The following is a 10,857-nucleotide window of genomic DNA, read 5'->3' as shown; positions in this document are numbered from 1 at the left end:
TATTAAATCGTTCTTGTTTTTAGTCCAAATATGACTTGATTTAAGAATTATTTATACTTGATTGAAGACCGAAAGATTCTTAAATCTAGTATTTTCGGTCTTGAAAATTCGTGCTCGAAAGTAGTATTTTGTTCTCGCGTTCTGTATTTTCCATGCTTGGCGAAGTTTTGACACCGAAAATACTAGGTTCAAGCACGAAATACTTGATTTTTTTTCTAAGTGTATATATAGTTCTTTTCAGCAAAATAAAGGGATAGTTTTCCAGAAACAACTAAAAATGATCTTAAAATTTCCATTCGCTCTCTTTGCTCACCAGCAAGTTAGAAATAAGTATAGACGTTACCCAAAGTTATATTTAGGAACAACAAGAAATTAGTTGTCTTACTCGCTTTGATATGCCTATTAAAAATTCTGGCGATCTCCCCCTGCTAGTAAACCTTATCCGGGAACACATCAAAACATTGGCAAACTCCGTTCCCATGACCGGAGCCCAGAACCAGAAACCTTTAAACAAATCAAGCCACGACCACACAACCACCAAACAACGTCAACAACTGACACAAAACAACAACCAAAAAGTACAAAAAATGGCCAAAAGCGAGAGGGAGAGAGAGGAAAACTTGTTGACACACGGCCCAAAAGCATGGCTCTGTCATCCAGTCTCTTTCTGGCCAAGCTCGCCCTCTCCCTTGCACAATGGCTCGCTCTCTTTCTGTGTCGGTACAATTTAAGTTTCAATAAGCGACTATTTGTTGCAATTTAAGCTGAACGCGTTTATAAATTGACGACGGAAACTGCCGTCGACTGCGACCCATAGACAGGCTGGTAGAAAGGCCGCGGAGGGGGCGGAAAGGGGCGGAACGGGGCTGGAAAGGGGGTGGGGCACTGCATCCAACTGGGAAATAGGCAGGTAAAGACCCACCGAGTGACGGGGCCCCCGGACGTTTAAATTGAACCGACGAACGTACACATGCCGCTCACAATTCCCAATGTAAAGTCTAATTTTCGGTTTTTACAAACGGTAAATATGGCCTGACACTTAAATTACATAAATTAATTTATACTGGCTGTGGTTCCTATACTGATTTATGCACTCTTTTTGTTTGTTTTCGTTGGAGGTACTTTATTATTTTTTCTTTTTTCGGCATGGCCTGGCGGATTTTGTGGCTTACTAATTTTTGCGGTTGTCACATTTTAATTGAATTATTTTCATAGTTGCCTGGCAAATCTGTTGCGGTCGATAATGAGAGTAAAAGTCGGCTGAGCCGGAAACAATTAAAATAGTTTTAATCACTATATTTTGTACGCCCTAAGCTATTGCAGCGTGCCGAAGTGAGGTGTCATTCGACGCGAATTTTCAGTAAGAATAAAACTAGTCTTATAACCTGGCGCATTTATCCTCACCGGCCCAAAAGCTTTGACCGCTTTTTTCTCCAAAGCCGATTGAAATTTTATTACCTTTTGATTGGTGTATCACTCGATATGATGGGACCATCACTGTAGATTTTCAATTCTGAGGCTATATGTAGTAGTCCCATACGCACTTCTGGTGCGCTTCGTCACTACGCGTACTGCCATCCACAGTGATATTTTCCTGCAGCAACAGCCCGGTCGATCCAGCATAACAAAATCGAACTTTGTGGAATTCTCTTTTATTCGATGGTGTTTTTTAACCATTTTTTGAAAAAAAAGTAGCTAAAAATTGCTATATTTTTCATCGATTGAAGATGCGACAAGTGCTTTATAATGCTAAAAAAAAGTTTTTACAAATTCTAAGAACGTCTTTCTAATATATTAGCTTCGACTAAAAGTTTGTTTATGTGAACACGATTGCGATTTTCTTTAAATTGATCCCTTAAAACTGATCATTGCTAAGAAAATTCCTGTTTGGGTAACGGTAAATACAAGGTATCAACCTTAACCAACTGGCTAAATGAAACTATTGTAATTTATTAGTAAGATTCCTATTCATTGCTAGCAAGAAAATTCGTTTAAAAAAATTAATTTTGTATGCTTAGGATGCAATCGTCACGACATTATTATAAGATAGTTTTTGTTAGACGTGGTATTACAAGCTTTCATGTAGACTTGTTGACTTTAAATTATTCAGGTATGTTTTCTGTCAATCATTCTACGCAACGACTAATTGTCGTTAATCAGGTCTATTGATTTAATTATACCCGTTACTCGTAGAAAAAAAGGGTATACTAGATTCGTCGGAAAATATGTAACAGGCAGAAGGAAGCGTTTCCGACCCCATAAAGTATATATATTCTTGATCAGGATCACTAGCCGAGTGAACGCTGAGATCTCGAAAACTATAAAAGCTACAATACTGGGATTAGGAATGCAGATTCCTGAGATTCCTGCGCAGCGCAAGTGCCACGCCCATAAACCGCCCAAAACTGTGGCTCTGGCGATAGCTACTGAGTAATTGATTAAAGCTTTACACCTTTTTATCTTTAGTTGGGTTGGTCTAACTTTATATGAATAATAAGAAATCTTGTTACTATCAGCATCACTTATTATTCCGTCTTCCCAGTCGGCTGAGGAACTCCCTCATGCCAGCCAATTTTTCATATTACAAATTCTTTTCTTTTCATCACTTTGATCGATGCGCTATAAGAAAACAAAAGATTTTAAAAACACTAGTTAACAAAATATTTAAATGAAATTGATCAATTGAATAATATTATGAGGCAATTTAACTGTTCGAATAAAGAAATGTAATATAAAGAATATAAATTGTATAAATATAAAATTTTTATACTCATGCAAGAGTATTGGACTTTTAGGGAACAAATTATTATTTTTTGGTTTGTAAGAAGAATATTATGAGTACTATATCGTGAATTTATAATGTGTTTTGTAAACTAGTGTAACAACATCCATTTGATGGTGGAATAGCAACAGTCCGGAAAAAATACAAACGATAAATAAAAGTTTTGGAACAGCTTGGACACGGCGCAGACGCGTTGGCACCACCATCAGCACTTTAACGATAATTTTTACACTTTGCTAATAGTTTTTTAATCAAAAATTTAACGCCACACTCGACTTACAATAGTTTTTTCCGGCAACACACCCAATCCAATGCCGCATTCCCCGGCCACCGACCACACGCGAGCTGGGAGAAACCTTAATTACTTTTCGAAGTGCAACCAAAGATGATAAATTATTGGTCTGGGAAAGCCAAGCAGATCCCAGACTGTCTGTCTGGAGCGATCGCGACTGACCAGGCTTATTGAGTTACGATGTCAGTGGAGGATCATTAAAATTACAGACAGTACCGGCCAGAAACTGGGTTCCCAAGAAATCTCAATGGCATGGACCAGCTGAACCCTTACCATCCGAATCCCTTCCCCCACTCGCATTAAAAGTTTTGTAATTTTTCAATATTCGCACACAAAACGAAATTAGCTCGTTGGAGGATTGGGATCGGGCTTTGGATTCGGTCGGGATCGGGGTGGAATCGGTATCGGAGTCCCAACGCATGCAAATTTCACAGGAATCAAAGGCAAAAGATGGGGCAAATACAAATAATAATAAAAAGGCTTATCCCAAGCTGAAAAGTCGTTGCGGCGTTGTGACTTATGGCTGAGCTCTTTTTATGCTTTGGACACTGTTGCTTTCGTCTCGCTGGTGCACTGGGAAAATTGGTTTTGTAAATGTTTGTGAAACCCATGTGAGGTAAATGGTGCCACATGTTCTTTGCTTAAGCCGGAGCATATGTTAAACAAAAGTACAGGAGGAATATGTTGAAAAAGTATTGATAAATCAATCAAATTTTAGGTGTAACCATTAGTTTATTGCCATGAATGGAAACTTACCTAGTTTTACTATTTTTAGTTCACAATTCGCTTAAGTAACAAAGTGGGAAGTAGTCATTAATTTATACAAAGAATTTGACTTCTAAATTCCCATTTATTTTTTCATATAAAAGTATAGCCCATTATCACGTCATATACCTAAGAACTAGAGAAATTTCTGATGTGTATATTTTATAACAAAGCAGTTAGTATTAAAATACAGTGTGACCTTATATTTGCTCTGCCTATGAGATTTACTAGACGTCAGGACATCAATTAGTATGAACTATCAGCAGTTATTTTAATAAACAATTAAACGGCAACTCAAAATTAGTATGTTCTTATTTCTTATCCCTAAACCAATATGGATGCTTGAAGCAGAAATAATGTCAGTACCATTTTGTACAGAACCCAAGCCCAATGCTTTTAAGCATCATCTGGCTAATAGTCCCTACAGATTTCTCCCCATGCAGCTTCACCTTTGTGGTGTGCCTCGTTTCGTTTGGAGCATGTGCAGACAGTTGTGAAATTATATTTGCGCACCGTCATGGCCATTGTGTGGCTGCAACAGGATTGGACTCAGACTGGGCCTGAGACTGAGGACTGGACTGAGCCTGGATCCCCGCCAGAGTCCCAGCTCGACCCGAGTCCACTGCGCTCGACTCAACTCTCGATTTGTCAGGGCAGACGAATAGCTTAACTGTTGGCCAGGAGGGCTCGGCGTGGCAGGTTGTTGCGGGGCAGGGAGCGGCGATCGGGGAGTTGGAGGCAGGGCCATGGGAGCTAGCCGCATCACCGTCATCGTGCTATTCAAACAAATGATTTACAAAATGTTAAATGAATTATGCATTTTGCATATGCGCCTTTGCAGTTTCGTGCAATTTTTCATATCGAATAGCCAGGGTACCGTCCAGCCCAAGACAACCTGTGCACCTCGGCCACATTTCCCTGGTGTTGGCTTTAATAAATTGGCGTGGGGTGCGCCTCGAGCCGTCCATCCCCTCCACACCTCCATCATCCTCATCCCCATCCAATCCTCTGGGTGTTGTTGTCGCAGGCTTGTTTAGGCCATGTCCGTGTCCAAGCCAATGTCATGGATCTGTGCGGCATGCGGCGACTTAAGCAAACACAGCCATTCGACAGCGACTGGAAAAAGGAAGGCAAATATAATCAAGTCATATAAATTGAGTGCATTTTTCACAATAAATTGTCCAAATTGTCTAAATTATGCCGTGTGCGCTCACCTGATGACCAAGAAAAGTCACGTGGGCCCATCGGTCCTAGTGGGCAGTGCGTTTTGAAAATTGGTTAAAGCTCGATAGAATAGGATAACATTGCGAGAGGGACTTCATTCGTTGAGATTGGTTCTAATCCATCCACTTATCTTTGGTTACAGTATTGTGAAAGGTAAGCTTAAAATTGTATGGAAGTAAATTTCTTACCTAATAATAACTTATGTTTTAAATTACTTAAATTAATTAAATTAAAATTAAATTCAGTCAGCTGGTCAAAAAATGCAAGTTAGCTTGAATTTCTCTTTTAGGGAGCGAAAGAAAATATCATTACAAGTTGAACTTTAAATATATAGATCAGCGTGTATTCGTGTATTAGCATTGACTGATATTTGATGCCTATTAAGTGGGCGTGGTACCCAACCAGTGTAGGGTATAAATATGATCTTAACACAGTTGAAAGATTTAGGAAAATTTCTTACATTTGTTATTATTGAAAATATATTGCAAATGGAATTCGAACCTCCTTTTATTTTCAACAAGTCAAGATGATTGAAATCACGTCATGCACTCAACCCTACCTACAGTCCCACAGCCACAAATAAGCACTGCACAGTATCGTAAATTATAAACATATCCAGACGCACTTCATTATAAGAAAAAGTAGGGAATGAACACAGAAACATCTCCCCAAAAATATACCCACTCAATCGATCCGATCCGATTGGATCCACTGCTACGTGGATCAGGCATTAGGCAGGTGAAATACGTTGATGTGCCTTAAAACAATATTTGCGGGCCTGCAGTTGTGTTTGGTTAGCAATTAGGTGCATCCCGAGCATGCAGGCGAGCATAAGCCAGGGACCCGATCCCTGATAGATCATGTAAACAACTCCAGCATATTTAGTATGTGTCAGGAAAATGAATGGCCACCTCGAGGGGCGGAAAAGGGGCGTGGGGCGGCAAGTGCACGACTAGACTAACAGTAGCCACGGGCTAATTATGCTCCGGAGAGGCGCAACTGCTCCGGTCCTAAATACCACTCGAGAGCTGCGCCCTTCAGCAAGACACTTGGCCAGCAGTAAACTTGATTTATGCACCTCGGCATAGGACCCAGAGCATCCAGAAGAATACTGAACTAGCAGACTGCCAGGCGGCCATGCCATCCCGCTGAAAGTTTCAAGTAGTTTCCACAACCGCAGCCAATCTCAGACTCGATTCTAAGCTACGCCACTTGGACAAAATGATGCACCAGAAGAATTATGTACTGAAAGCTTAGGGCAATAATATGTGTACTATTTTTAGACTTAAACATTGTTGCATATATTATAACTAAAATAAGTAAACAAGTGTTGGCTGCTGTGAACAAACTTTGGTCTATATTCCATGTAACGTAATTCGTAATTGCAAATACAAAATATATATGCTCGCATAAATTTTATCGAAAATTGTCCCCAATTACTTTAAGTTGGCGCTGCACCTTTCTGTTGAACTCCTCTGACAGCAACTGACGGTCTGTACAAAGAGGTATCTCACACTTATTTCTCGACTTGAAGCCAGCAGAAGACACCTCATCAGCCGGGGGCTGCCTACCCCTTTCCGCGGGGGAAGTTTCGCCCAAGCTGTTTAATAACTTCTCGGCCAGAAGCGCTATGCGATCGTTTCGCTTGGGAACATAATCGTCATTGTACGCCTCCGATCGGCGAGTGAAGATAACACTGGGCTTGTAGCTCAATACGCTAGGCTCAGTAGACCTACGGGACTTCAGACTGCTTTCGGCACTCAAGGAGGAGGTACTCTTCTTGGTAGTCAGCGCTGCTGCCATCAATTTAGCGCGGATCTTCTCCTCATCATCGGTCAATGTGATGTCCAAAAAGTCGGCATCATCATCTAGAAATATGGCAGGACCCTCAAAGTCCTTTGGAATCTCTAATAGGGCCTCATCAGCATCGTATATCTTAAGACTCAGGAAGCTTTTCGACTTAGCCACTTTACTTGAAGGTGTATCTTTCCCAACTTCTTTGCTTACTTTTGTATCATCTTTTATATAGCTCTGAGAGAGGAGATAAATTCGAAAAGTGTTCTGATTCCCGTGGAAAATACTTACATCGTTCGCGGATTGATCATGTTGATTTCCATCTTCAGTGCTGACCCCATTACTGGTTGCCGTATTATCATAGTCATCGGAAAGAATCTCGTTTTCATCGTATATCTCAGGATCATGGCTACCTTCATCATTATATTCTTCGCCTTTGTTCGGTGTTTTGACACCAACTGGATAACTTAGTTCATCATAGGACGTATATTCATCAATATCGTAAGGAATTTGAGCTGCCTCTTCTGTGGTAACACTACGATAATCATCGGTTATGTCGATGCTCGGAACATTTAATTCCCCTTCCGTCAATAGACTTTCATCATACCCACTTGTAGGTTTATTGAGGACTGATCCTTTCTCTTCGTCATCGCTCAACCAGCTATCTTCATGAATTTCAGACTCATTTGTGTCACCATTCTCCATATCCAGAAAACTACTACGCCTTTCGTCATTCCAGTCCTCGGTCTCATCCTCACTGGGATATTGAACCCCGACAGAGGCACTTGATCTGCCAAGCAAGCCCTCCCTCACTTGCTCGGTGCCAATTTCGATGTCGTGCGTTTTTCGCCTCGTCTTGATATTAATGGGACTATTTCCACGATCTTGATACGTCTTGAGCACACTCCCCTGGCGATGATAATGATGATGATGACGATGGCGTGTGCTGCAGCCCGAAAGATAATCTCTTTGCGAGCGAGATTGTGATGTCGCAGTTGATGGAATTTCACTTCTGCGGTCTACAGGGTAATCGCGTCCATCAGTCAACTCCGCATTGTGACCCTTATAACGATATTTTCTTGATCTGGAATAACAAGAGCAAAGGCTACAAACCGATGACTCTTGTGCGCATACGCATGATCTCTGTCCATATGCCAAAGAGTCTTCGGAACATTTATTTTCCGAACGATATAAATAGGAACTCCTAGACTCTTGACTTTCTTGCAAACTGCTTCTTCCGCTAAGTTCCGTTTTATTTAAAGGTATTTGAGAACGTTTTAATCTAAGGTCTTTTGTTTTTTTTGCCCCTCGCATCAGTGGATCCTCCAATTCTTTAAAAGAGCTCTTGTCCCTAGATGAAGATTTCTCTAAATGGTAGCCATTTAGATTAGATTTCCCTGTAGATAGGTTATCAAATTTAAAGGACTTCCGTTCCAGATTACTGGAATACTCCGATCCCAGACTGCTTTCACCATCATAGTTCCCACTTCCCGATCCCCTCGACCCAGATACTTCAAGGGTCCTATGCAGCTTAGATTTCTTAATTTTGTAGGCCCGACAAGCCAGCTCTGCCTTTTTTTGTCGTTCCTTAGACTCCTCGAATATTTCGCTATAGATCTGGCTAAAGCTCTTGGAGCGGTCAGTGGATTCTGCACTTGGCTCAGTCTGGGAGTTCATCTCATCCTGATCACTTGAAATGTATTCTGTATCCTTGGGGATATCTTCGAGCTCTCCCCCTAAATAGCTTTCTTTTGAATGCTTACTATGTGTGTTGGTTCTGCGAGAGAAATTCCCTTTTGCGTTCGTGGAGTAACTGTGGCCTGAAGAATCCTGGCCCTCTATAAACTGTTCTCTGGATAGGTTAGAGCGACTGTAAGACTTCCTAGAGGAGTCCTCTTTAGAGGTGAAACTTCTCAATTTCCTGGGAACCTTATTTCGGCGAATACTTCTATCACCTGAGTCAGCTTCATCCTGATCCTTGACCGAGACGCTGCTAGAGCTCGGTTTGTGCTTAATATGATGGGACTTGTGTTGGGGTTAAAGATTAGGTTAGGGAGATATTCGAGCAGTCTACTTACCATTTCTAATCGAACTTCTTCTAAGGTGTAGCTTAATGGAGAATGGGGTGTCAAACTGACTCGCCTGACATCTATTGCTGGGCAACCTCGATTATCTGGCAGCTTCCTGATTTCCCCATTGCAAAGACCTTGCTTTCAGCAGGCCCATCAATTACTGGGCCAACTCAACTTGGCAGCCACAAGGGAGCCAAGTGGCCATGTGGACCGCAGGCCCGAAAAACAAAACTCAATTAGCTAAACCAACGAAAACTCACTCACCATCTCGAGAACTTCACGTTGCCCACACACAACGACCCGCCGAAAAATGGAAAAAGTGCATCAAGTTTTGGAGGGGGCCATGACGATGGGCAGGGAATGGGGCGGATTTTTGGGGCAGTGCAACTGCGGCCCCATTAGTGTCACTTAGCAGCTAATTATGCTGCGCCTGGGAATTACTTTTTAATTTGTTGCTGCGCGCCCCGTACCAAAATAAATAAACGCGCGCGCCAAGAACCTCAAGTGGTTATCAGGCGGAGGAGCAAGGGGAGCCACCGAAACTCAAGTGGCGAATATTTCCACCGCAGTTTTGGCAGCCAGTCTGGCTGCTTAGGTTCCTGGTCCTCGGACCTCCGTTCTGGGACTTGGCTCCCTATCCCTACTTTTCTGCCGGCGCGTGCTGTGGGCGTTCACCTTAATTTGTGCGCCGCCTAAGGGCTCGGAACCTCGGAACTTGGTCGATGTGGAATTCTGGTGGCATAATGGGCGTGTGCGGAGAGAGAAATTATGTTGTTGGCCCTGCGTCCACGGTCAAGGCTTTAACAGGCTTGCCAAAACGGATCTTGGTAAGGAAAGGGTTTGTTAGCATACAAAATCTTCTACTTAAGCCTGTGCTCTAATTATTTGGGACAACATTCTTCTTTTTAATAGAAGCAGTACAAATAATTTCAAATTTATATAAGTACTGCTCATGGTGCAACTTATAAATTGTTTCCTGAATTTGACCAACTTTTTAAATATTGTTCATTAAAGAACGAATGATAACGAAAGTCGGCCTACCGCAACTAAAAATAATATCTAAAATAAGCATTAAAACAGTCGCGAAAAAGAAATTGTGTTACATCAGGAAGTTAAGCTTTAAATCTTAGAATTCAGAATTCTGTAAAAAAATGTCATATCTGCAGAACCTTTTCAATTTGATTTTGTAGAACATAATTATGAGACATATGACCAACAAAAAAATATCTTCGTTGTATATTTCATACCTAAGATGGACTTACTTTCCATTTCACTACTTTTTTACAGTTTTGATATCGATTTCACAAGTCTTTACGTATATCAACAGCTTTAATTTTGCTAAAAAATGTGAAGGCCAGCTAATCAAATGACCCCAATGAATTCTAGGCTCAAATGCCCGATATCGCTCCCCGGACACAACTTTCCCTTACGGGGTCCTACGATCACCGGCGCTGGCTTACCTTTTGATCTTCACGCCTTTGGTGGCACACGACACCAGTCGCTTTCGCCATGTCCCAAGTGTTAATTAGACAAAAACTAATTAAGCATTTTGCGCACACACGCTCCAAATGAGGAGCAGGGAGTCTGGGACTGGATCGGGGAGCCGGCGACGGCGCCACATCGCCAGGGACGAAGTCGCCTCAATCAGCGAGGAAGGGAGCCGGGGCTGTAGGATCCCAAGATACTGGGGCCAAAAGCGGCAAAGACACATTTATTAAAGTCGCTCGGGGCATAAATCGTTGAGTGACATGCGACAAACGTCCGAGTTACATTCTGTGCGGTGCGATTGATACGACAATCGAGCGATCACCGGCCGATGGATGCCTCGGATGGATGATGATGATGATGGGTAATTAAAAATTGATCACGTTTAACAAACTGCTACCGAAACAATATATCACAAATGATCAGCGGCGGCAGGAGGAGGC

General features: G+C 41.9%; 1 protein-coding gene across 1 annotated transcript; it reads right to left on the bottom strand.

Annotated features, from left to right (window-relative positions):
• Nucleotides 1-6,398: 6,398 nt before the first annotated feature.
• On the bottom strand, nt 6,399-9,008 carry LOC119560275. Its single transcript, XM_037873643.1, has 3 exons — nt 8,936-9,008; nt 7,149-8,882; nt 6,399-7,094 (listed from the first exon to the last, which is right to left on the bottom strand). The coding sequence occupies exons 1-3, from the start codon at nt 8,936-8,938 to the stop codon at nt 6,480-6,482; spliced, it is 2,352 nt and encodes a 783-aa protein (XP_037729571.1). The 5' UTR covers nt 8,939-9,008; the 3' UTR covers nt 6,399-6,479.
• Nucleotides 9,009-10,857: the final 1,849 nt, after the last annotated feature.

Source organism: Drosophila subpulchrella, unplaced genomic scaffold, assembly GCF_014743375.2.
Source record: "Drosophila subpulchrella strain 33 F10 #4 breed RU33 unplaced genomic scaffold, RU_Dsub_v1.1 Primary Assembly Seq354, whole genome shotgun sequence".
In the NCBI taxonomy this organism is placed as follows: Eukaryota; Metazoa; Arthropoda; class Insecta; order Diptera; family Drosophilidae; genus Drosophila; species Drosophila subpulchrella.
This window is presented reverse-complemented; position numbering and strand designations above follow the sequence as displayed.